The sequence below is a fragment of the Haliaeetus albicilla genome, chromosome 26 (genome assembly GCF_947461875.1).
Source record: "Haliaeetus albicilla chromosome 26, bHalAlb1.1, whole genome shotgun sequence".
Taxonomy (NCBI): domain Eukaryota; kingdom Metazoa; phylum Chordata; class Aves; order Accipitriformes; family Accipitridae; genus Haliaeetus; species Haliaeetus albicilla.
Window position 1 is genome coordinate 4,395,771 of NC_091508.1, and position 24,993 is coordinate 4,420,763.

At 62.1% G+C, this 24,993-nt stretch overlaps 1 protein-coding gene and 1 long non-coding RNA gene across 3 annotated transcripts; one reads left to right on the plus strand and one right to left on the minus strand.

Annotated features, from left to right (window-relative positions):
• The first annotated feature begins 3,324 nt into the window (after positions 1-3,324).
• Positions 3,325-22,354, plus strand: TFEB (transcription factor EB). Of its 2 annotated transcripts, none has more exons than XM_069771909.1 (9): positions 3,325-3,574; positions 16,602-16,846; positions 16,924-17,178; positions 17,268-17,348; positions 18,071-18,191; positions 18,379-18,435; positions 18,902-18,977; positions 19,150-19,297; positions 19,639-22,354. In XM_069771909.1, the coding sequence occupies exons 2-9, from the start codon at positions 16,652-16,654 to the stop codon at positions 20,077-20,079; spliced, it is 1,374 nt and encodes a 457-aa protein (XP_069628010.1). In that variant the 5' UTR covers positions 3,325-3,574; positions 16,602-16,651; the 3' UTR covers positions 20,080-22,354. The 2 variants fall into 2 exon arrangements, with proteins under 2 accessions (XP_069628010.1, XP_069628009.1); XM_069771908.1 differs by lacking the exon at positions 3,325-3,574 and adding an exon at positions 8,325-8,603.
• On the minus strand, positions 4,460-5,248 carry LOC138681990 (uncharacterized). The gene is made up of 2 exons (XR_011322219.1): positions 4,893-5,248; positions 4,460-4,522 (listed from the first exon to the last, which is right to left on the minus strand). It is a non-coding gene; the product is annotated as an uncharacterized lncRNA (long non-coding RNA).
• Positions 22,355-24,993: the final 2,639 nt, after the last annotated feature.

The window sequence follows — 24,993 nt, forward strand, 5'->3', positions numbered from 1 at the left end:
GAGCTGCACAATAGCTGTGCAAGGGGCTACACGACCCGGGTGCAAGGGGCTGCACGACCACAGTGCAAGGCGCTTCATGACTCAGGTGCGAGGGGCTCCATGACCCCGCTGCAAGGGGCTGCATAACGCCTGTGCAAGGGGCTCCGAAACCCCAGTGCAAGGGGCTGCACGACGGCTGTGCAAGGGGCTGCACAACGCCTGTGCAAGGGGCTCTGAAACCCCGGTGCAAGGCGCTGCACGACATGGGTGCAAGGAGCTGCACAATGGCTGTGCAAGGGGCTGCACGACCCCGCTGCAAGGGGCTGCACAATGGCTGTGCAAGGGGCTCCGAAACCCCAGTGCAAGGTGCTGCACGACCCGGGTGCAAGGAGCTGCATGACCTGGGTGCAAGGGGCTGCACAATGGCTGTGCAAGCGGCTGCACGACCCTGGTGCAAGGGGCTGCACAACGCCTGTGCAAGGGGCTCTGAAACCCCGGTGCAAGGTGCTGCACGACCCGGGTGCAAGGAGCTGCACGACCCTGGTGCAAGGCACTGCACGACCCTGGTGCAAGGGGCTGCACAACGCCTGTGCAAGGGGCTCTGAAACCCCAGTGCAAGGTGCTGCACAACCCGGGTGCAAGGAGCTGCACGACGGCTGTGCAAGGGGCTCTGAAACCCCGGTGCAAGGCGCTGCACGACCCGGGTGCAGGGAGCTGCACGATGGCTGTTCAAGGGGCTGCACGACCCTGGTGCAAGGCACTGCACGACCCCAGTGCAAGGGGCTGCACAACGCCTGTGCAAGGGGCTCTGAAACCCCAGTGCAAGGTGCTGCACGACCCGGGTGCAAGGAGCTGCACAATGGCTGTGCAAGGGGCTGCACGACCTGGGTGCAAGGGGCTGCACAACACCTGTGCAAGGGGCTCCGAAACCCCAGTGCAAGGTGCTGCACAACCCGGGTGCAAGGAGCTGCACGACGGCTGTGCAAGGGGCTGCACGACCCTGGTGCAAGGCACTGCACGACCCCAGTGCAAGGGGCTGCACAACGCCTGTGCAAGGGGCTCTGAAACCCCAGTGCAATGCGCTGCACAACCCGGGTGCAAGGCACTGCACGACACGGGTGCAAGGAGCTGCACAATGGCTGTGCAAGGGGCTGCACGACCCTGGTGCAAGGCGCTGCACGACCCTGGTGCAAGGGGCTGCACAACGCCTGTGCAAGGGGCTCCGAAACCCCAGTGCAAGGTGCTGCACAACCCGGGTGCAAGGAGCTGCACGACGGCTGTGCAAGGGGCTCTGAAACCCCGGTGCAAGGCGCTGCACGACCCGGGTGCAGGGAGCTGCACGATGGCTGTTCAAGGGGCTGCACGACCCTGGTGCAAGGCACTGCACGACCCCAGTGCAAGGGGCTGCACAACGCCTGTGCAAGGGGCTCTGAAACCCCAGTGCAAGGTGCTGCACGACCCGGGTGCAAGGAGCTGCACAATGGCTGTGCAAGGGGCTGCACGACCTGGGTGCAAGGGGCTGCACAACACCTGTGCAAGGGGCTCCGAAACCCCAGTGCAAGGTGCTGCACAACCCGGGTGCAAGGAGCTGCACGACGGCTGTGCAAGGGGCTGCACGACCCTGGTGCAAGGCACTGCACGACCCCAGTGCAAGGGGCTGCACAACGCCTGTGCAAGGGGCTCTGAAACCCCAGTGCAATGCGCTGCACAACCCGGGTGCAAGGCACTGCACGACACGGGTGCAAGGAGCTGCACAATGGCTGTGCAAGGGGCTGCACGACCCTGGTGCAAGGCGCTGCACGACCCTGGTGCAAGGGGCTGCACAACGCCTGTGCAAGGGGCTCCGAAACCCCAGTGCAAGGTGCTGCACAACCCGGGTGCAAGGAGCTGCACGACGGCTGTGCAAGGGGCTCTGAAACCCTGGTGCAAGGCGCTGCACGACCCGGGTGCAGGGAGCTGCACGATGGCTGTTCAAGGGGCTGCACGACCCTGGTGCAAGGCACTGCACGACCCCAGTGCAAGGGGCTGCACAACGCCTGTGCAAGGGGCTCTGAAACCCCAGTGCAAGGTGCTGCACGACCCGGGTGCAAGGAGCTGCACGACACGGGTGCAAGGAGCTGCACAATGGCTGTGCAAGGGGCTGCACGACCTGGGTGCAAGGGGCTGCACAACACCTGTGCAAGGGGCTCCGAAACCCCAGTGCAAGGTGCTGCACAACCCGGGTGCAAGGAGCTGCACGACGGCTGTGCAAGGGGCTGCACGACCCTGGTGCAAGGCACTGCACGACCCCAGTGCAAGGGGCTGCACAACGCCTGTGCAAGGGGCTCTGAAACCCCAGTGCAATGCGCTGCACAACCCGGGTGCAAGGCACTGCACGACACGGGTGCAAGGAGCTGCACAATGGCTGTGCAAGGGGCTGCACGACCCTGGTGCAAGGCGCTGCACGACCCTGGTGCAAGGGGCTGCACAACGCCTGTGCAAGGGGCTCCGAAACCCCAGTGCAAGGTGCTGCACAACCCGGGTGCAAGGAGCTGCACGACGGCTGTGCAAGGGGCTCTGAAACCCCGGTGCAAGGCGCTGCACGACCCGGGTGCAGGGAGCTGCACGATGGCTGTTCAAGGGGCTGCACGACCCTGGTGCAAGGCACTGCACGACCCCAGTGCAAGGGGCTGCACAACGCCTGTGCAAGGGGCTCTGAAACCCCAGTGCAAGGTGCTGCACGACCCGGGTGCAAGGACCTGCACGACACGGGTGCAAGGAGCTGCACAATGGCTGTGCAAGGGGCTGCACGACCTGGGTGCAAGGGGCTGCACAACACCTGTGCAAGGGGCTCCGAAACCCCAGTGCAAGGTGCTGCACAACCCGGGTGCAAGGAGCTGCACGACGGCTGTGCAAGGGGCTGCACGACCCTGGTGCAAGGCACTGCACGACCCCAGTGCAAGGGGCTGCACAACGCCTGTGCAAGGGGCTCTGAAACCCCAGTGCAATGCGCTGCACAACCCGGGTGCAAGGCACTGCACGACACGGGTGCAAGGAGCTGCACAATGGCTGTGCAAGGGGCTGCACGACCCTGGTGCAAGGCGCTGCACGACCCCAGTGCAAGGGGCTGCACGACCCGGGTGCAAGGAGCTGCACGACGGCTGTGCAAGGGGCTGCACGACCCCGGTGCCAGGCCCTGCCCTCACCCCCCGCCCCGGCACCCACCCTCTTGGCCCGCTCCGGGGGAGGAAATCACCGACCCCCCACTCGTGCCGTGGCCGAGGCGGGGGACTACAAGTCCCGGCAGGCGCGGGCAGCCCTGCCCCGCTCCGGACTACAGCTCCCGGCGTGCTGCGGAGCGGAGCGGGCCGGGCCGAGCCGCGCCGAGCCGGGCCGGGCGGGCGGGCAGTGCTGCCCTCCCTCGGCGCGGGAGCAGCGGGGCCGAGCGGGGCCGAGTGGCGCCGAACCGAGCCGAGTGGCGCCGAACCGAGCCGAGTGGCGCCGAACCGGGCCGAGTGGCGCCGAACCGAGCCGAGTGGAGCCGAACCGAGCCGAGTAGAGCCGAACCGAGCCACTTTGTTTCCTTCGGCGTTCGCCTCCGCTCCGCAGCCGCCGGGTGAGTGCAGCGGGGCGGGGGGTACCGGGGGGGGGGGGGCAGCCGTGCAGCGGGGGCCCCCCCCTCGGGTCGGAGCCCGGCTTTTGGGGGTGTTGGGGTGGGTGTTGGGTGCCCCCCCCTCCGCTCCTGCCCCAATCCCGGGGCGCTTTGAACTCGCAGCCGCGGGGTTGTTTCTATTTTTTTTTTTTTCCCCTCTTTTGCTGTAAATAATGAGTCTCTCCGCCTCCCCCCCCCCCTTTCTCCACCGCCCCCGGGAGCGGCCCCCGCTTACAGGAGGCTCCAGCCGGGGCTATGGCTGCTCCCGGCGCTGCAGGGCTGGAGCCGCAGGATTGGGGTCGGGGGGGGGGGGGTCCTTAGGGGTGCCCCCTCCGAAAGGCCGGGGGTCCCTGGGGCTGCGAGCCCTCCGGCAACCGCAGGGTTTTTGCCCGGGTCGCCTTTGCCAGCGTAACGACCCCCCCGCCCCATTTATCCCCCACATGGGGAAACTGAGGCACGGATGCTCCGGCCCTCGGTGCTGACACCCGGAGCGGTGGGTTCGCTCGGGGGTTTTCGTGCACACACACCCCCCCCCCCCGGGACAGGGTGCAAAACCCTCCCGGTCTGGGGGGCAGGAGAATGGGTGTCCCCCCCCGCGTCCCCCCCCCCCCGCCCCCAAGCTGGCTACCCCCCAGCCCTGCTGTTTTGGGGGGTCTGCAAAAGGCAGCGGAAGAGTTGGGGTGTCCCATGGCATACAGCTTTTAGGGGATCACCAAAGATGACCCCCCCGCAGCCTGCAATTTGCTCCACTGAGGCAGCAGGAGTTTGGCAGGGGCGTAGGAGGGGGCTGCGCTTAACCTATGGCCACCGATTAATTATCTTCATGAATTAATTGCGAAGCAGGAAGGATTACGACAGCCCTCGTACCCATGTCCTCTAAAGCTTCAGTGAGTCAGATGATGGGGAAATTTCCTTAAAAAAAAAAAAAAAAAAGAGAGAAAATATGGTGGTTATTGTTGTGCTCTTCTAAGATAAATAAATAAGCCCATGCAGGTCCGGGGACAAGCAGGGCCTGTTTCCAGGAATCGCAGCGCTTCTGCGCGTTCCCGGCCCTTGGGGCGTGGGGGGAGTTAGTGATTTTTTTATATAACAGCAGAGTGTGGAGCAGACAGCGAAGGTGTGGAGTTTGGGGGATTTTTTTTTTTTTTTTCTCCCCTCTTCCCTCTAGTTTCCCCTGCCATGTTTGCTTGGCTTCATGCACGGCTGCTCCTGCGTCCGGAGGAGGGAGCGGGGCTGGTTTTTCCCTGCTGCGGGTGCCGGTGGCAGCTGAGCTTGCGCTTACCTGCTGCCGGGGAATCCGGCAGGGATAACCATGCCGGAACCAACGGACCTTTGGGAATTGGGCTGCTGAAGTTGAGAAACGACCAGATTTAGGCTCTAGGGGTGGGTGCCGATGGCCGCGGTGGGCGACGGCGAGTGGCACGTGCTGGGGAGGAAAGCCGGCCGTGTTTTCCGAGGGATGCTGGCTTTGCCTCCCGAGGGATGCTGGCTTTGCCTCCTGCCCTTATCAGTAGGAAACCGCTCCGGGGTGGGGCTGGCTACAACTCCAGCATCCGGGTGTTTGGGGATGGAGGTTGTGATTCCAGCCAGGTCTTTTATTTCTTTTTCCACGCTCCAACGGCGCCGAGTTTACGGCACGTGTGTTCCTGGTTCCCCCCTGCCCTGCCCCACCGGCCTTTTGCCGTGACGAGGTTTCCCCGTTTGCTGGTTTTTCGGTGCTGTGGGGAAAGGGAAGAGCCCTGCGTGCGTGAGCGACAAAGTGATGAATCATCGGAGCAGGGGGGACATTTTCAGGGCTGAGGGTGGGGTGGCCGTGGAGCCCGAGCAGCACAGCCCTGCGGGGAAAGAAACAGCCACTGCAGAGAAATGGGGCTGGGGAGGCCATGCTGGGGGTGCCCCCCCCCCGCCAAAAGCACGTGAACTGGGGGTAGAAACACTCTTCTGGGTCCCTGCGGCTCTCCCCATGTCGTGGGGTGCTGGGGGGGGGGTGCTGGGGTCTTGATGTTGTGATGGCACGGGGGGGGGGATCTCAGCCCTGGATCGTCGTTTCTCCCTCCTTTCCTGGGGGGTGCAGATGGATGGTGGGGAGGAACGGAGCTTTCCCAGCACCCGGCACATCCCCATCACCTCTGGGCTCTGTTCCCGGGGGCACCTGGAGTTTGTGGTTTGGGTTTTTTTTTTTGGGGAGGAGCGGGGGGACACACCTCCAGCTGCCCCCACCAAAAAGGAGCCATTTCGTAACTGCCCTGCACGGGGTTATCCCGCTCCCCGGTCAAAGAGGAACCGGGCCGAGGGGGAAGCGACTTGCCAGGGTTGAAGGAGCGCAGCGGTGTCCCCGGCGTGGGCGCTGCAGCCTGGCAGTGGCACCGTGCCGCTGGCACGTCCCCGGGTCAGCATCGTGGCATGCCGTGGCCGCAGCCCGTGCCGGTGTCGACCCATGGCAGCTGTTTCGTGACGGCTTCCCCGACCCTCTGTTTGCTGAGGGAGATTTACGGGGCTCTCCGCAGCCGCAGGAGCCAGCGCTCGGGTGTTTTACAGCCCTGTAAAAGAGCAGAGAGCGTTCGGAGGTGCGACGCGTGCCCGCCACCGCGTCGTGCCGTGCCGGCTCCAGCCTCGTGGGCGTCCCGCGGTGGCCTTTCTGTGGTGGCATCACCCCGTCGAGCCCAAGGGAAGCAGGAGCTCAGGCTTTGCCGAGCCGTGGTGCGGTCCCGGTGCCCGGGGCGCATGCCCCCCGCAGCCGGCGATTCCCGGGGCGAGCCGCGGTTGTTGTCACCCTCACGGCCGAAGCGGGGGAATGCACTGGTGGTGTAACGCTTGAAGGGACGAAAAGGATGATCTCTTCGTGAATATACAGGAAATACACGCTCATTTTTATTTTTTTTTTCTGCCCACTGGTATGTCCAGAAAGAGCCCCAACGGTTCCCCCTGATTCATTGCAAGGTCGTGCCCCACCGCAGGGTTGGTGCCTGGCACTTGGGTTTCGGTCAGAGCAGTTTTTCCTTAAGGATTTGCATGCATGTAGGGTCCCCCGACCTGGCCAGCCCAGGGATGCAGGAGGGCGAGCTCCGCGCTCCAGGATGAGCTCTGGTTCCTTCTAGCGAGACCCCCGAGCTGGCTGGAGGTGAAGGCGATGCATTGCTGAGAAAACCGGGAACGATGGGGGTGATCCCGGCACTGATGCTGGCCCCGGTCCTGTCCACCCGATGCTGACAGCCGCCTTTGAAGAAGCCATCCCTTCTCCAAACATCTTCCCCCTCACTTTCTGCTGAACGAACAGGCAGTGGAGCAAAGCTATAAATATTAAATTGCAAAAAGAAAAGAAAGAGTAAAGAAACCACACCATTTCCCTGCGGGCAGAGGAAGAGCGCGGGAGGGCCGAGACCTGAGCGACGGAGGTGAGCAGGGCTGCGCGGTGCCTGCCTGGAAGGACCTCACCAGAAGCAGCTTGGCATGTCGTGGTGGGGGGGGATCTGGCCTGGGAGGATGGTGTGGGGGGGAATCTGGCCTGGGAGGATGGTGTGGGGCCAGATCCTGGCTGCCGGCAGCTTGTGTCGTGCTGTAGGTCTGTAGGATGGAGACAGAGCTCGGCAGCCCCCTCGGGAAATGGGGGGGGATGCTCCGTCCCTGGAGGCACGGCAGGCGGTTCGGGAGGCGTTTTGGGGAGGTGGGTGCTATGGGGCATGGGGACGAGTACCGCGGTGCGGCCCAGGCGATTTGCAGCGGGCGGTGGGTGGGTTTGCCTGGACGGGGTCGCCTGGGGAGGGTTCAGGGTCTTTCAGTGGCATATCCCGCCCCAGCCCCACCGTCCCTTCAGTCTTTGCAAAGAGGCTGTACCATCTTATTTTTAAAGAGTCTTCTAAGAATTGCTCCCGGGGTTTTGTCACCCTTCCTACAAGTGCATTCAACTCTGAACAAACTCCCCACACCCTGCTGTCTGCTTAAATCCCCTCCTTTAGTTAAATCAGTGCAACTTTCTTTCCGGATAAACCTGAAACGCCCAGGCAGCATCCTTCCCTGCTAGTTACATCCCTCTTTTTCCTTCCCATACGTGCACACTATTAACGAAAGTGATTTACTTCTTGTATAAACAGTTGTGAAGCCAAAGGTTTCCCATCACCCTGCCCTGGCTCAGCCCCTTCCCCTCCGCCCGGCACAGCGTTATTCGGGGACTCTGCTTCGGTTGTAAATTCTCCTTTCAGCGTGCAGCCTTTGAGTTTGTACAGCTGCTGCCGTAGCACCCAGTTGCTGAAATTACCAGGGCCGAGGGGGCACCCAGCCTGGGCACCTTCAGACCCCCCCAATGCCACGCTGGGAGCAAGCGGAGGGGCTGTGGGTGCTCCCCGGTGCAGGGTCCGATGGCTGGCAATAAGTTTGAGGACGGGCAGGGGAGTTTTTGGAGCCTTAGTGACAACCGAGAGCAGCAGGTCTGGCTTTTGCCCAGCCTGTTTCCTCGAGATTTTGGGGGAATCACGTGGGATGGGGAATTTTTAGGGGGAAATGAGGGGGCTGCAGCCGGGTTGGGCCGGCAGAGCAGGGTTTGCAGCCGCCTGGCGTGCAAGGGAGCGTTTCCCTGCTCCCGGCTTGCAAACCCCACGGGAGGAGCGGAGGTTGGGTGCCAGCGGGCTCGACGCTGGCTGCAGCTCTCGCCTTATCTGCAGCAGGGTGGGTGCCATGCTCAGCCCCGGCCCCGCCGCCGCTCCTCGGGGACCGCTCCAGGCTCGGAGCAGGCGAAGATCTCGCCTGGAGAAAGCCCAGCCTGGTGGGAGGAAAAAGAACCTCTGGGCTCCAAGACGGTCAAACCGGCGTAACTCGTGCCGGGGAGGCGGCAGCACCCGTAGCGAGGACCCGACCCGGTTGCAGCGGCACGGTGCCAGGGCAGGGGCTGGATTGGCAGCGGGGGCTCCCGAGAGACGAGTTTGACCTTCACGGAGCAGAAGAGTGCCAGGCTGAGCCGGGGGGAAAGGAGGGGAGAGGAGAAAGCTCTCCTCTGTGGGTAAGCGGCGATGGCTGGGTGCTCCCCCGGGCGTGATGGGTGCTGTTGGGGCTGGGATGGCAGCGGGGAGAGCCCTGGGGCTGTTTGGGAGGACAAGTCACAGGCTGTCCCCAACTTGTTTATTCTTGGGGCCGGGGAACAGCTGTGGCTCCCGTGGATGGGGCGGCCACGGCGCTGGGGCTGCCGGCAGCGGTACGGTTACATGAAATCTGCCTTCTGAGAAGCCTCCTGGCCGGGCGCTAGGGGCTGGACACGGCGTATTTATAAATATTACCTCCTTCCAGCAGCACGGGGCCGCGGTGGGAGGGAGGGAGGAAGGAGGAATGGGGGCGGCGCTGGGAATGGCACCGGTGGGGAGGCACGGGGTGGCCGCTGTCACCTTGCGCCTTCTGCTCGTGGCAGGTGGCACCATGGACTTGGGGCGCGTGGAGCTCAAGGGCTGGTTTTGCTGAGCATCCCCACTTTCCGGGGCGTTTTCTAGGATTTTGGGACACGCGGTGCCTCTAAATCCCAGCGCCATGGTACGTTGCATCTGCCCTGCTGGAACCAAGCTGGGGGCCAGGGATGATGCTGTCCTGCCAGTTCCCCTTATTGCTCATTCATGCAGTTATTGGAAAAAAAAAAAAACCCAACACCCAAGTTGCCTGGAGTCAGCCCGCGGTGGAGCAGGACGGGGTTTGCTCTTTGGCCGTGGGTCGCACGCGGGGCCCCCCGCTCCCGGCTCTCTCCCGCGCGCTTGGGAGCGCGCGACCTTTGCCGAGGTGAGCGGGACACGGCGCGGCCGCGCGGCGTTTTCCTCGCCGGTGCGGCTGAGGCCCCTCCAAGGTCACCCCGCTCCTCTCCTCGCCTCGTCGCTGAAAGGCGGACACGATACGGGGCTGATTAATCACTCAGCCCGGGGTGGTGCTGGGCTGCAGAGTGTCCTCGGCCCCTGCGCTGCTGTTGGCTCATCCTCGCCCGAGGAACGTCCTTCTGCCTGTTAACACTTTTATTTTTAATTGCCGCTGTCGGGCGGGGGGGTGGGAGGGGAGGGCAGGAACTTGTTGGCTCGGGCTGTTTGCGCTAGCGGGCTGTGAATTCCCCGGATGGTCAGTCGGACAGTGATGTTTCAATCAGGGCTCCCGCACCGTGCCAACCACCCAAAAACCCAGGGCTTTTGCTCTGGTTTGGAGCGGCCATAGAAGCAGGATGTGGCCCCTCTGCGGTGGGGTCCCAGGGGTCCCCCTGCCTCCCCCAGACCTGCTCCGGGGACTGCCCCCGGACCTGGCCCGCGGTGCCAGCCTCCACCTGCCGTGCCCGGCTGGGGTGATGGCACGCATGCCATCCCCCAGCTGTGCCATGCCGGGCAGAGGGGCTTTTTGGGGTGAAGGAGAGGCATCGGAGCTAGGCTGCGTATTATTAACCCCACAACGGCTGCCACGCACGGGTGGGCTCTCATGGATCTACCTTGGCACCACCGGAACCAGGGGGGCATTTTTATGGACCCCATTTATTCTGCCCTGGGGGTGACACTGTGACAAGGGACACTCAGCCCTGGCTTTTGTTTCCCAGGGACTGATGCTTTTTCCTCCACCGGGTCCCTGTTACCTCCCTGGTGAGTCAAGCTTACCTGGGCAGTCTGGGGACCGCTTTAGCCAGGGTCCTGCTGCCTTACAAGACTTGTGTTAATGTTTTTACTGTGCTGGATACCTGGGTCGCTTCCAGGAGCGGTATTTAACGCATGGAAGGGAAAACATTTGGCCTCTGACCCAAGTGCCTGTTAACAACGCCGCTGTCCACGTTTCTGAGATGCCGGGGCTAAAAACAGTCCCGGTGACTCAGTCTCTCATTGGCGTTGTCAACTGACCCCGGCTTTTATTTGCCAAGTCCCTCCGCCTTCTCCTTCTCCCTTTCAGGGCTGCGTGCTCTCTGCATGGGGAAGGCGGCTCTGGCTGGGGCTGGGGTGGCTCTGGCCATCCACCTGCCTGACCCATCTCCTGCCTGACCCATCTCCTGCCTGACCCATCTCCTGCCCGCTGGGTGGGTGGTTGGGAGGGCACTGTTACTCTCTGGGGTTGGAAACGGGGCCATCTCACCCCCTCTCCCACCACCCCATCCTCATCCCAGAGGGCTGTAGGCTGGATGGGACCTCTGGAGTCTCTGGTCCAGCCCCAAGCACGGCCAATGTTGGCGTTAGATCAGGGTCTCCAAGGATGGAGGTTGCCCTGTGGCTAGGGTTTGGCTAGGTGAGGAATCCCTTCTTAATACCCCGGGTTGGACCCTGCCCCGCTGTCAACCACAGATCCGTGTGCTCCTCTGCATGAAGATGAAGGACACCAGCCTTCTTCCCACTGGGTGCCGGTGTTACCCGACCCCTGACACCATGGGTACGCCGGCACGGCATAAATCACCCCTGTGGTGGCCTTGCCAAGTCAGGGTGAGTGCCCCAAAGGAGATGCCGCGCGGCCGGTCCTAGCCGCACGGGAGCGGATGGGTGCCAGCCGCGTTGCTGGCGGCGGGGGGGGGCACAGCAGTGGCTTGCCGGCCCGACCCGGGGGAGCTTCCACAGCTGGGGGGGCAGGTGGGGGACCTTGATCTGCTCAGGGTGCTCGGGGACGTGCCGCGGTGTCCTCATGGGACAGTGGTACAGCCAGCACAGGGACGTGATGCAAAGCAGCTTTGCATAACGGGGGCGTGGGGGGGGTCCCCGGCACCGTGCTAGCTGTGTGGGGCGTCACGCAGGCGTCCTTGTCGTCTCCTGGCTTTGTCATTGCCATCCTGGCTGGCCAGCACTGGTGTTGCTGTCCTGGTGGGGACTGGCTGTGGGTGCTGGAGGGACCCCACGTATTGCCCAGCAGCATGCGGGGCCAAATCCGGCTGCATAATGCTGGTGCTTATTCTGCACCCGCTCCGGGCACACGGAGGGTGAGGGATCCCTGCGTACCACATCCTCTGGAGTGACCAGGGATGGCTTTTGCCCCTCTGTGTATTTGCAGGCAGGGATGTCGCTGCAGGCAGCACTGCAGCTCCCGAGGGGATGCGATGGGGCAGACCCAGCCTCGGCTCCAGCACCCCGGTGAGCCCGGCGGTGGTGGCTGCATCTGGTTTTGCCATGCTTTTTCTCAGCTCGATTGCTAACTCCTGTGTTGCAGTGAGAAAAACAAGCAGGTTTGGAGGTTTTTTGCAACTTCCCCCCCCCGCCACCCTGCAACCCATGTGGCTGCTACTGCCTTAAAAGCAGGGTCTTGAAAATGAGGAAACACGGGGCTGGCCCCGGCAAGGACCACGGAGGAGCTGCAACCCGCTGGCCCTGGCACCCAGAGGCCCCCCGGTGCTGCCATCCCACCCCCAGGTAACCCCTGCCCCATCGTCCCCCTTCCCCGCACGGCGGGGTGGCAGCGGAGCCCGTCCCTGGGCTGTGGGCACCCATGGGGTGGCTTTGTGGGTGCCCGGCGGGGCAGTAGCTCGGTGCCGTTGGAAATCTCAGTCCGGAGCAAACAGCACCGGGCTCCCGGCTGCCTGCACCCAGCCAGCCGCTGCCTGCCCCGAAACGGCGGTGGGTGCTCGGTCCTGCCCGGGTTGGGGTGCGTCGGGCTCCCTCGCTCGCCGTCCCCGCGTCTCTCCTCCCCAACCCCCCGGCATCTGAAAATGAAAAACGAGGAAGGAAGGCTCGGCGGGCGCTTGCTGTCGGTAGCAAGAAGCAGAGAGCTGTTTTCACTTCTTTCTTCTCCCTTTTCCTTTTCGCCGCCCTCTTGGTTGTCAATGAAGCGGCCCAGAGCGGCGGGTGGGTGGGCAGCGTGGCCCCCAACCCAGCTCCCCTCCTTCCCTGGGGGTCCCCACTCCTGGCTGAAGCTGCCGATTGATTTTTCCGCTCATAAACGGCCACAATCGACCAGGAAATAAACACATGCGAGGGAGCGGGGCTGGGCCAGCGGCTCCTCGGTGCAATGAGTTTGGGGGTTCTCAGCTCTGTCTTCGGGGCATCACGGGGCATCGGTCCCCTCTTCTCTCTTCAGCTTTCGAGGGAGTGGGCAGGAGATGCGCTGCGCTTGCTCTATATGTGTTTGTGTGCCCATATGGTGCAGGCAGGACAGGCAGCGTGGATACCGCTTCCCCACGGGCTGCCCAGGGAGGGTAACGCGATCCCACTGTATTTTGCAAGGGCTAAATCTGGAAACTGCCTTACGGCAGCTTTTATTTCTAACCCACACCTGGGCGCAGCGATGCGCTCGGGCAGGAGGCGGTGGGGTGCTGCGTGGGTGTGGGGACAGTAGTGCGGCTCCGGGTGTTTTGTCCCTTTGGGGTGGCACTGGGTGCCCCATGCCGGCTCTCCGCAGCGGTTCACGCGTTGCGGAGCAGCACCCGATGTCACTCCAGAAAGTACCGGCGGTTGCTGAGCAGCCGACCCCGCGCCACCGGCTGTCGCTTTATAAACTGCATCGGCAGCCTGGGTTGCAGTGATGCTGGGCTCCCGTGGGGACAGGGGACAGCTCAGGGCCGCGCAAAGTCCTGCGGGGGACAAGGCAGCTCTGGGTGGCACAGGGGATCCTCTGGCTGGAGCCACCCCCGAGTGCTGCCCCGGCGTGGGGGGAAGCGTGTTGGTCTCTTGATGAAATAACACCCTCAGAGGAAAAGCAAGAAAGGTCCAGAAATAACCGTGTCGCTAAATAGCAGCAGAGATATTCTGAAGGGAGATTAATTCCCTGGCTCCGGCCCTGCGCGTTGTCCCAGTGATGGGTCTGGTGTGCGGTGGTGGAGTGCGGCTGGTGCCTGGGCAGCCCCCAGGCACTGATGGAGCCCACCGCTCCCCAGCACCCAGGGAGGTTTTCACTCAAAATGCTGCTCTGGCTTTAGGATGCAATCCTGCAACGGAGTGAGATTAGCTTTTTCCCCCACCCCAAGGAACTAGGGGCAGGGTTGTAGGGTTTTCAGAGCAGAGGTAGAGTTTCCTTTGGGAAATCGGTCCCTGCATTCCTCGGTTGACCCTGGGCTGGTGCTTTGGGCTCCCCACCCCGGACCTGGGGGCTGCAGCCGGGGTCAGGATCAGCCCAGCTCCACGGCGTGTCCCGCCGATGGTCGGCGATGGGCAGCACACCCTGTGCTATGGGCAGGGGGGTTGAGGGCCCACCTGGGTACCGGCTGCTCCAGGCATGGAAAAGCCTCCCTGCGTCCCCCCCGCTGCTGGTCCCCGCTCTCCGGACAGGAAAGGTGGAGTTGGGGTATGGAGAGCTGCTGGGGACCGTCCACCCTTTCCCTGCTCCCTCCTACCTTCCTGCCCTTCAGCCCCTCTTCTCCCTCTCCATCCCCTTCCCATTGCTCCGTCGACCCCCCCGGACCCCCCGCTGCCTTCCTCCCTCCCCTCCTCTGCTCTTCCCTCTCCGTGACCGATGGGGACGTTGGCCCAGCAGGTGCCCTGGCAGCACCCACCAGGAAACCCAATGCCTGGACATGCCTTGGCCGGCCGTGCTGCCCGCTCGGAGCCAGGCAAGCTGCTGCCCGTACACCGGGATGGACCCTTGCCGGGGTGCCCTCCGGGTAGGGACCAAGCTGGAGCTGCCCCTGGCGCGGGGACGGCTCCGGCTCAGCGGGAAAGCCGCTGGGTGTGCTTTTTCTAGGATGCTAACATCTTTCGCCTTCTCAGGAATAGCAGGCATCCCGGATGGAGCTGCCATCCCGCGTGCTTTATTTCTGCTCCCCTGGACCGACGGATGGCGGGACGTGTCCCCAGGTGGGACGTGTCCCCCGGGGTGGGGTGCCCGCACTGTGATGCCGGCCGGGTCCCCATCCTTTCCCACTGCCGGCTGCCTCCCTCCCGCCTGCCACTCTCCCACCCGGGCTGACTCAGAGCGAAAGCAGAAGCTGCTCGACGTTTCGGGGGGCGGGGGGGAAGCCAAGCAGAACCAAGCAGGTTATTTTAAACCTGACCTAATTTCCCCCCTCTCCTTATCAGGCCCAGCTCTGGCAACCCTTCCCCATCCTCACCCTCAGCAGCTCCCCTTCTTGGGAGCTTCCCGGCGGAGAGGGCAGCGCTTTCGACTCCCCCCATCCCCATTTCTTATAAGGGAGCAGCGGGGGGGTCCTGCAGCCAGGCGGGGCGGTGGGACCCGGGCCAGTGGGTGCGAGTGGGTGCCGTGGGTGACTGTGCTTTGGCACACTTCACGTGACACCCTCCCGTCCCCACATACCGGCTGCCCTTCCTGAGAAAAGCCTGGACCCTCCCAGCTCCACAGCAGGGCAGCTCCATCCTCACCCTTGACACCGAGTTTCCCCAGTGCTGGAGGTGCTGGCTGCTCGGGCTTCCTCCTCCTCCTCCTCCTCCTCGTCTCGTCCCCCAACCCTGCGCCCATCGAACCGGGGTCCCCGTGCAGCCACCCGCGGGGAGCGCTCAGCCCTGCTGCTGCTCACGGTGCTTTGTAGGGCCACAAGTAGCTGCTTGCTTGCAAACACGGGGGCTGACCGCAAAGTTTCCCACGCACAGCTTGAAATCCCTTTCCTGCTCTCCCCAATTCTGGAAACCCCCGAAAATGGCCGTCTTGTGTGGCCGCTGCGCCTCTCGCTCCCTGCCCTGGCCGTGCCCCGGCTGTGCGGCGTGAGCTGGGTCTGCAAAGCACCATCGGTCCCTCCACGCTGCGATGGCTCATCCCGTCTCCCTGTGGCTCTTGGAGGCTTTTCTTCTCACCCTGCCCTTAATATTTGGAGTTATTACATCTCCCGTGTGCATCTGCTGTGGTTTATCCCCCCTCAGCCTTGTTTTATCCGCTGTGGGCTGTCCCCGGCATCGCTGGGTCCTTTTCCAGGGCTCTGCTGTTGCTCGTCTCAAACATTCCCCTGTGCCGTCCTCTAAGGCCGTTTGCGACAGCTGTCTTAACGAAGCTCCAATTGATAACTGTCCCAGGCTCTTCTTCTCCCATCCCCCTTCAGATGGGCCACCATGTCTAATTAATTACCTTTCTCTTGCTGTTCAATAGCTGGCTCTTGATCCATGTAATCGTATTTCTGTCCATGCTGGCTTGATTTAATTTCCCCCTTAGGATATCGCGTGGCACTGTGTATCAGATGCCTCACCGAAACCCCGGTGTGTTGTGTCCGCCGTGGCCCCTTTGTCTGCAATTACGCATTGTATTTAAATAGCAAAACCCTCCAGATTTGTCAGGTTACGCTGCCGCAGAGCAAACCCCGGGTGTTTGGCTCCTGCCCGTTCCCCTGGCAGCGGTTGCTTTGGGTCCCGTGCTCCGCTTTCCCTCCCACCCTGCGGATGCTGTGGTCCAGACCCCCCCATCCCGCCCGGCATCTCCCGCATCCCCATCCCAGCGCCGTCTGGGAAACCAGCCCCGTGGAGACCCATCATCGTGTCCCGGAGAGCCCTGGGTATGGCAGCTCCCTTCACCCCTCCATCCTCATCCCCCCCTCCACGGGCCGCCGTCCCCTTTGTACGGGGGAACAAGGGCTGGTCTGTGCGGTGCGGGGGCCTCGCACGCCTCCCCCCCCCGGCCTCCGCGCTCGCGTGCCGGCCCCGCACAGAAGCCGCGTTGTTCGCCCCGTGCCAGAGCTGAGGTTTTGGGGCAGCCGGGCTGAGGGTTAAAGCTTGCCTCCGGCTCCTGGCACCCGCCGGCCTTTTCTTCCTGCTCTTTCCTTGCTTTCTCTTTCCCTTTTGCTCCGCACCCGGGTTCTGGTTTTTTCCTGGCCCTTCTCGCTTTGCTCCGGTGTTTTGGAAGTTGGTGGCTCAAAGCACGCTCCAGCTGAACCCGGCGGTACGTGAGTCCACGCTGGCCGGGTGCGGGGTCCCGGCTGCTCCCTGCTTTCCCCGTCCCCCCCACCCCACCAGGGTGTCCCCAGGGAGAGCGGTGGCATGACGGGGAGCTGCGGCAGGAGGGCAGACCCGTCCATCTGGCGTTGGGGCGATTGTCCTGGCTTAGTCACTGGCTGGTACGGGTGCTCCGGGATGTCTGCTCCCTCCCCGTGCCTCAGTTTCCCTGCTGCAAAAGTGGTTGTCGCTGATGTGCCGTGTCCTCCTCTCAGGGTCACCTCCGTGCTCAGCGGGCGCCCGCGTCCCACCCCCCTGGTGCGCCATGGCGTCCCGTATCGGTCTGCGGATGGAGCTGATGAAGCAGCAAGCGCAGCAGGAGGCCGAGAGGGAACGGGTGCAGCAGCAGATGATGATGAACTACATGCAGCAGCAGCGGATGCCGGTGGCCTCCACCCCGGCCATCAACACCCCCGTCCACTACCAGTCCCCACCGCCTGTGCCTGGAGAGGTCCTCAAGGTACAGTGCTGGGGGTGTCCCCCTTGCCCCGGGGCCGAGGTGATGTGGGAGATCCCTGATGGTTTGTCTCCTTGCAGGTTCAGTCCTACCTGGAGAACCCCACCACGTACCACCTCCAGAAGTCACGGGACAAGAAGGTTCAGGCTTATCTCTCCGAAACCTACGGGAACAAGTTTGCTGCCCACGTCAGCCCCGTCAGCCACTCGCCCAAGCCACCCCCCGCCGCGTCCCCCGGCGTCCGACCCAGCCACGTCATGTCCTCCTCGGCGGGCAACAGCGCGCCCAACAGCCCCATGGCCATGCTCAACATCGGCTCCAACCCCGAGCGGGAGGTGAGGAGGTGCCAGCACGCTGCTGGGGGAGGCGAAGGTGCTGGAAAGGGCAGAGAAGCCCATTGGCACCTTACGCCTTTCCCTTTCAGTTCGATGAGGTCATCGACGACATCATGCGCCTGGATGACGTTTTGGGCTATATGAACCCTGAAGTCCACATGCCCAACACAGTAAGTCTCTGATGCGCGTTAGGAAAAGACCAGACCCTGGGCTGCGGGAGGGAGCGAGGGAGGGTGGCCTGGGGGTGTCCCGCACCCCCATGATTGCTGGGGATGGAGGTGGCACAGAGGGGACCTGTCCTTCTTCCACATCCCTGCAGCGATGCCCGGGTGCCAGCCAAACCCAGCCTCGTCCCTGGGACGGGTGTCCCTGGGGACCTGGGGCTGTGGGAAGGGAGGCAGCGAGATCGTCCTTTTGCAACGGCAAGAGCCAGTTCTTCAGCTGCTTCTCCTCTTTAATGATAGTTGGGAACCCTCATAAAAAGCCAGAGAGACAGGAGAGGGGCATGGGGAGGGACCAAGCGTCCACTGCAGCGCAGGGGGATGTTAGTGCTGGGAGAGGTTTCCCAGCCAGAAACTTCCTCGGAGCAGCGCCGTCTCCCGGGTCAGATCCGTATGGCAGCATGTGCCTCCCAGTGGGATTCATCCTGCCGAGCCCTTCTCGGATGTGATTCATCTGCCCTATTTTAGATGTTGGCCGTGGGAGGGGATCAGCTGTGCCCTTTGAAGTCCTGTTTTCTTTGCTACTCTGATTATAGCTGTTTTAAGGGCCCAGGAAGACAATTACACCTGCCTGGGCTACGCGCTCGCATCCCAGAGGCCAAGCAGCCGGGCTTGAACCCCAGTCCCGCAGCCCCGGATGGAGCTAACCCGCCTGTCCCTCTGGTTTTCAGCTGCCGATGTCCAGCAGTCACATGAATGTCTATAGCGGGGACCCCCAGGTGACAGCCTCTCTCGTAGGTGTCACCAGCAGCTCCTGCCCCGCCGACCTCACCCAGAAGAGAGAGCTGACAGGTACGTCCCCAGCCCCAGAGCTGGCGAGGTGATGGCGATTGCCAAAACCGGCCGGGGCTGCCCTGTCCCCGTGGGTGGGGAGGGCGGCTCTGGGGGGTGCTGGGCTGCTCCGACACCAGCCTGGGATGCTCGTGGGGCGAGATGCAGCCTTGTCCCCTCCGGGTGACGTTGTGGGTCTCGGTTACAGATGCTGAGAGCCGAGCCCTGGCAAAAGAGCGCCAGAAGAAAGACAATCACAACCTGAGTGAGTTCGGTGCTGGCTGCCCGTGAGTGGCATGGCCTTCCCTCTCCCACCCCTGCAGCCCTTTCCCCATTGCTCTTCATCCTCGTTCCCCCTCCCTCTGAGTTGGGTTCCCCTTCCCAGCCCACCTCACCCTCAGGAAACACCCCCACAGCCCCCTGCCATGGCTCCCTCTTTCCCGGCTCCGCAAAATGTCTGCAGTGCAGGAGACACCCTGTTGTCCTTCTCGTTAGCACTGGGGGAAGGTCAGACCTGCTGGGGCGATGGATGGGAGCAAGGTGCCAAAGGGTTGGCCCCAGAGGTTTCTTATCCTGAGCCCCCCAACTCCGGAGGGTCTGGTTGGGGCACGACAGTGGCTCCCAGCCCCACGAGCTGGGAGCAGCAGCGTGGCCGGTGGGGGCTGTGGGACATCAAGCCTCTCCTGCTCCTGACACCTCCTCACCGCCATCCCTCTCTTCTTGCCCTGCAGTCGAGAGACGGCGAAGGTTTAACATCAACGACCGCATCAAAGAGTTGGGGATGCTGATCCCCAAAGCCAACGACCTGTACGTATCAGTGGTTTCTGCGGGGCTGGGATAACTGTGGGTCTCGTGGGCTTGCTCGACCCTCCGCCCTGGGGCAGGCAATACTTGCAGAGGGGCTTTTTGGTGGAGCAGGGGTGAGGGGACACCTTGCTGGGATGGAGGTGGCAATCTCTTTTTCCATCCTGCACCGCAGGGACGTGCGCTGGAACAAAGGGACAATCCTGAAGGCATCTGTGGACTACATCAAGAGGATGCAGAAGGACTTGCAGAGGTCACGAGACCTGGAGAATCACTCACGGCGTCTGGAGATGACGAATAAGCAGCTGCTGCTCCGCATCCAGGTGAGCTTCCCTGTGCTCTTCCCTCCCTCCGCTCTGCTCCAGCCCCATGAGCAGCTCACTCCTGCCCCGCCAAGGGGATGGGCAGGGGCTCTCCTCCCTCTTACGGCTGTCAAGTCACCAGGAACAGTCTTCAGACAAACCAGACGTCTGAGGCTCAGGTCACCGCAGCGAGTGTTGTTCAGCTTTGCATGGGTCACCATTTTCCATCCTTCACCTCTTCCACGGGCTCCTTCCCTGTGAGCTTCTCGGTCCCCCTGTCCCTGCCACCTCCGTGAATGCCCCCGTGCCGCGTCCCTGTGCGCGACGTCCCCACCAAAAGACCTCCTGTGCTCTGTTGGCAGGAGCTGGAGATGCAGGCGCGCGTCCACGGGCTGCCCACCTCCTCGCCCTCGGGCGTCAACGTGGCCGAGCTGGCTCAGCAGGTGGTCAAGCAAGAAGCCAGCGGGGACGAGGGGACACTGGAGCCGCTGCTGCCACCCCCGGACCCTGAATCGCAGCTACAGCCGGCGCTGCCTCCACCACCCCAGTCTCCCTACCATCAGCTGGACTTTACCCACAGCCTGAGCTTCGATGATGGCTCCCGGGGCTTCCCGGACAGCCTGGAGCCCGGCCACAGTGCTTCCTTCCCATCCCTATCCAAGAAGGAGCTGGACTTGATGTTGATGCAGGACACCATGCTGCCCCTGGCCTCTGACCCCTTGTTCTCGGCCATGTCCCCGGAGGCCTCCAAGGCCAGCAGTCGCCGGAGCAGCTTCAGCATGGAGGATGCAGACATGCTGTGACAAGGAGCTGCTCCGACGCTGGGGGGGGAGAACTGGACCTTCGAGTTTGGTTAGTGAAGTTACAGGGCACTCTTCTCGCAGGAGGAGCCCGTCCTGCCGCGCACTTGAATCTACGTAGGAGTACCTTTTCTCTATGCAACGGGGGTCTTGGATCAAGGCTCGCTGGGTACCGCCGTGTCTTTTGCAAGCTTTTTTTGCCAGGAGCTGGAGCGGACCTTCTTGGCTTGCCGTGGCGTTGGCCTGACTGCAGATTCCCCAGCCCGGGAGTGTGATCTCGGCTGCTTTGCCTTTCAGTGAAACCCTCCCGGACCGAAGCCCTTCCCCAGGGTGCTGGCTCAGAACCGGAGCGGGCAGGAGCCTTTGCATCCCTGGCAGGAGAGGGACAATGCTCAGAGCTTTTTTGTCTGGCTCGCTGCCTCCTTGCCATCTCGCTCTGGGAGCCCACGTCCCCAGCAGTGGCCTCTGAGCGCCGCGGATGCTTCACGGTGCCACGTCCTTCACGGTTCCTCCTTCCTCGGAGCACCCGCTGCCTCTCCGGGTCGCAGGGCCGGAGGGAGAAGAGGTGTTAATTGGAGCACGTTAATTCACAGGGCACGGGGGATGTCGTCCGAGTGAGCTGGGTCTGAGGCTATGAATTCGGGTTGATGTTGAAGGCTTCCAAAACAGCTGGGATCGGGTGTTTGATGCTCAGTCAACCCCCTGCTGTGACCCCTACCTTGTGGGGGGACACCCCCTCGGGGTTTGGCAGCACCCACCACCCCGAAACCTCGCTGGCCTCTGGACAAAGGGCTGCATGGTGCTGGGTGACCTTCAGCCTCCCTCGAGACATCCCCGCAGAGGTGCCTCTGCTCCGTAACACCAAGCCCTGGCTCTTTGGGTGGAAGGACAAAGGGTTTTTACACTTTTTTTTGGGGGGATACTTGTTAACAGCCCATGTCCTGACCCACATCTGGGCATGGAGGTCCAGGCTGTGGCCGGGGACCAGGGAATGGTTCGTACCGGTTGCCAAACCTGAGCTGCTGCTCTCTGCCTTTGGCTCGTGGGGTTTATTTCTCTTCCCAGTGTCACCAGCTCGTTCCCTAGCCCGGATGGCTCGGTGATGGGGACCTGCTTTGGGGTCTGCATCATCTTCTGTCTCCTCAGCCCGGCCGGTGGCGGGGAGGGAGCTGAGCAGGGGAGAGAGAAGCTGTTCACAGGGAAAATACCGCATGAATTTTTTCAGGGAGAGGGAGGGAAGGCTGGGGAGAGGAGACCCCTTTGCGATCCTGCCCTATAGCACAGCATCACCTCCCCGGGCTGTGGGAGCCGTGGCTGGGAGCCCATGCAGGGATGGGGGTCAGTGGGTGCACCCCGTCCTGGACCAGGGATGGGGGTCAGTGGGTGCACCCCGTCCTGGACCAGGGATGGGGGATGTCGTGGAGTTGGGACCGCGAGGGGAAAGCCCAGCCAAGGAGGGACAAACTTGCTCCTTTGTGGCTGGATTTGGGATTGCGAGGTGGGGGACAGCCCCGATGCCCCCCTGGAGAGGTGCCTGTCGGACGTGAGGGTGTGGGGAAGTGCAGAAGTTGGGGAGGAGAGTGGGAAAAGAAGAAGGAGGACGTGTCGGAGGTGTCCTGGAGTGCTGGGGCAGAGCGGGGTCTGGCCGCTGCCCTGCAGGGATGCAGGGAAGGGAGCGGAGGGGACGTCAGGGCGCTGGGCGAGGGGCTCCGGGCTGTGTGCTGGTGGGTTTGGGGCTGTTTTCACCCTGCATGTTCACGGGAGGCCTTGGCATCCTTTGCGCGCTGCCGTTAGTGCCTGTAAAGAGAATAATCTCCCCTGGCAGGGCGGTGGCACCCCGTACGCTGTGCTGAGTACCTATAGACGTGGGTGATCTGTGGACACCAGAGGGTCCGCACGGGCGCTTCAGGGCGGGCATGCGAAATCCCTGGTCGCTTGGGATTATCATGGCTGTGGGGTGGTTCTGCTGGGCTCTCGCTGGTGGTACACGGCACGCGTGGGGCTGGCTGGGGCGTGCGACTGCTCTGCGCCCTGCTCGGGGCACAGAACTGTCCGCTGCTCAGCACGAGACGTGGCGTCTCCCCTGGCCATGAGTAAACAGTTGTGGATTATTATTATTTTTTTTAATCTTTTGGAGTTTTTGTTTGTTTTATTTTTCTTTTCTTTTTTTAATGCACTGTGCTCTGATTAAAAAATTTTACTACTGTTTTATAAATAAATGTATAAAAGAATGAACTGGAATGGAAGAAGAATCATTAAAATATATTTATTTACAACATCCCGGAGCATTGCGGCGTGGGCTGTTTTCTTCTTGTCACGGAGGAGGGAGGGTCGTGGAGCTCAAAGCACCCGAAACCGCTTTCCCCCAGTGACGCCACGGCTGTGCCTGAAGCTCAGGCTGCAGTAGCATCCCCGTCTTGCAGAGGAGCTGCCCTGGATTTGGGGGGCTGCTTGGGGGCTAGGGGTTTTTTTGCAGGAAAGCCTGGCTTGGTTAGAAGGGGGAAGCACTGCTGTTCCTCTCATTCAACCAGTCCTGGGGTGGTTTGGGGTTTTTGGGGTCCCTCCGGAGCTTCGGGGAGGTCCACAACTCCTGGTGCTGAGCGCAGCTGGGACTTGTGAGGTGCTGACCCATCTGCTGATTGCTTAATTGGAACCAGCCTTGGCCCCTTAATTAATAATAGTCACAAGGCCCCAGAGAGCAGAGCTGGAAGGAGTTGTGTCTCCGGGGCTGAGCATGGGGGCAGGTTTGTGGTGGTCGTGGTCATACTGGTCTGTGCTGGGTGAGAGCGATGGTGGAGCTGTCCTGGGAGCTCAGGTGTGTTTTCTACCTGTTGGGTGGTCCATGGGGCAGAGTGGGGGGCTTTGCTGTCCCCTCCTTGCTGCTGGGGCTGGCTTAGCATCACCCCTGGGTGCTGCAGAACCTCTCTGGGGGTCTGCACAGGCAGCCTTCGGAGCAAGGCATTCCCCCCTCCTGTTTGCAAACCCGCTGCAGGCTGAGCACCCTCCTGCCCAGTGCAAGCAAAGGGGGAAAAATACGCTCGTCAAGTCTCCTGCTGGGCAGGGGGCTGAGCCCGCGCCTGGCAAAACTGGTCCCACACCACGTTTGCAGACCCTGCGTGCGCTCCTCTGCGTGCGGAGCCACGTGCCGGGTTCCCGCTGCCCCCCGCTCCCCTCTGTGATGGTGTTAAACACACACACGTGAAAAAAAAAAAAAAGAAAATCCACCTTAAAATAGACTTCCCAGGATGGAAAATCACAGGGGCTAATCTTGGAAACTTTATTAAAAGAAGAAGGAGGGGAAAAAAGAGTGCGAGAAGGCTGGGGGGAAGAGAAAGAGTAAGTAGTTTCAGACACTTAAAAAAAAAAAAATCCCTGATTTGATTTATCTGGGGAGTGTGAACACTAAATAGAGAACAACGCCTGAAGTGTGAATTATTTCCTATATTAACACAGAGAAAAACTGATAGCCTTTTCATGTCAAGAGAATAGCGTGGAGGGAGGGAGGGGGGAGAATGACATTGTTCAATCTCCGGGTTTGCTCACTCTTTATCAGGCTGAGATCAAAATTTATTCCCAGGATGAGGCCTGCGGCCCGGCTGAGGCCCTAGAGATTTTTAAGGGCCTAATTAAGAAAACAGGATGAAAATGGCGAAATAAGAGGGCAATTTACTTCTTGCAGAATAGGGAGATCAAATCAACTTATGAGCAATTAATGTGCACAAGGAGAGAATAAAGGGATGCCGGGATATGGTAGAGGGCCTCATTTTAATGACATGCTCTGGTGTTGGCATAGAGGATTACTCTGAAGGTCAGATGTAGATTGAAACGACCTTGCAGATTCTTAACCCTCCTTCCAATTAACAGAACCAACTCAGAAATGCAAAAGACCCTGGCTTGGAGCACTGTCATCCCTTTATGTTCAGAAGGGAGGGGGAAAAAAAAAATTATAAAGGAGAGAGAGGACGAAAGGGGGTTTCCTTTGCTTAAACAGCAGCTGCTGGAGACGGGAGCTGGGGCAGGCGGGAGAGAAGGGCTCTTAATTACAGTCTGTGAGCCACCCATGGAAAAAAAAAAAAAAAAAAAAGTCGGTGTCAAGGCTCCAAGTGGGATATAAAAGGGAGGGAGTGCTGGCTGGGGCTGCGGCGGGTGTGACGAGCTGTGGCCGGGCTCTGCCTGCGGGGATGGACAGAGCAGTGGGATGGGGACCGGGCGGCAGGTTGCCGCTGGCGCAGCCCCTTTGCCATCGTACAGGGGGGGATTTGGGGTGCTGCACCCCCCGGGGGGCTCCTCGCCTCTGGCCCCCCCTCCCCTCCCGTGACGCGCTCTCTCGGTGGCACCGCTGGTCTCCCGCTACCCGGGGTGCTTTTTCCCCGCTGCCCCACGCAATGTTGTGATTTTTTTTTTGGGGGGGGGGGGAAGAAGGAAGGAGGATGCGAAGCGGAGCGGTGCCGTGGGCCGGCCGGAGGCGTGTCCTGCGTGGACCAGACACCCGAGACCGCCCCGTGTCTCCTCCGTGGGTTCCCGCAGGGTTCGGGGAGGGAGCAGCGAGGCTGCACCGGGGCTGAGCAGCCACAAGAGAGAGCCAGACCCTTACCGGAGAACGCGGGGCTCCGGCGGGGGAGCCGGCCCGGCCGGGGGGGTGAGCATCCCCGGACTCCGTAGGGAACGGAGCGAAGCCGGCCGAGCTGCTCATGGCTTCGGGGTGGAGGAACCATCCCTGTGCAAAACGTAGCTCTCCCCCAGCAGCTGATGCTGGGGTTTGCCGGGCCCCGAGAGCTCCTAGAGTCATTTCGCTTGGAAAAGACATTTAAGATGCTCGAGTTGTAGCGGGGTTGATGCCCCTCCGCAAGCAAGAGCATCTCCCGCTTGTGCTCTCGGCTTTGCTGCCGGCATCCCCTCTCCAGGGCCGCTGCGCTA

Excerpts from the sequence above, each read along its gene's own strand:
- TFEB (XM_069771909.1), top strand. The coding sequence starts at position 16,652 with ATGGCGTCCCGTATCGGTCTGCGGATGGAGCTGATGAAGCAGCAAGCG. Across the intron at positions 17,349-18,070 it reads AAGTCCACATGCCCAACACA|CTGCCGATGTCCAGCAGTCA; the intron begins GTAAGTCTCTGA and ends TCTGGTTTTCAG. Across the intron at positions 18,436-18,901 it reads GAAAGACAATCACAACCTGA|TCGAGAGACGGCGAAGGTTT; the intron begins GTGAGTTCGGTG and ends CTTGCCCTGCAG.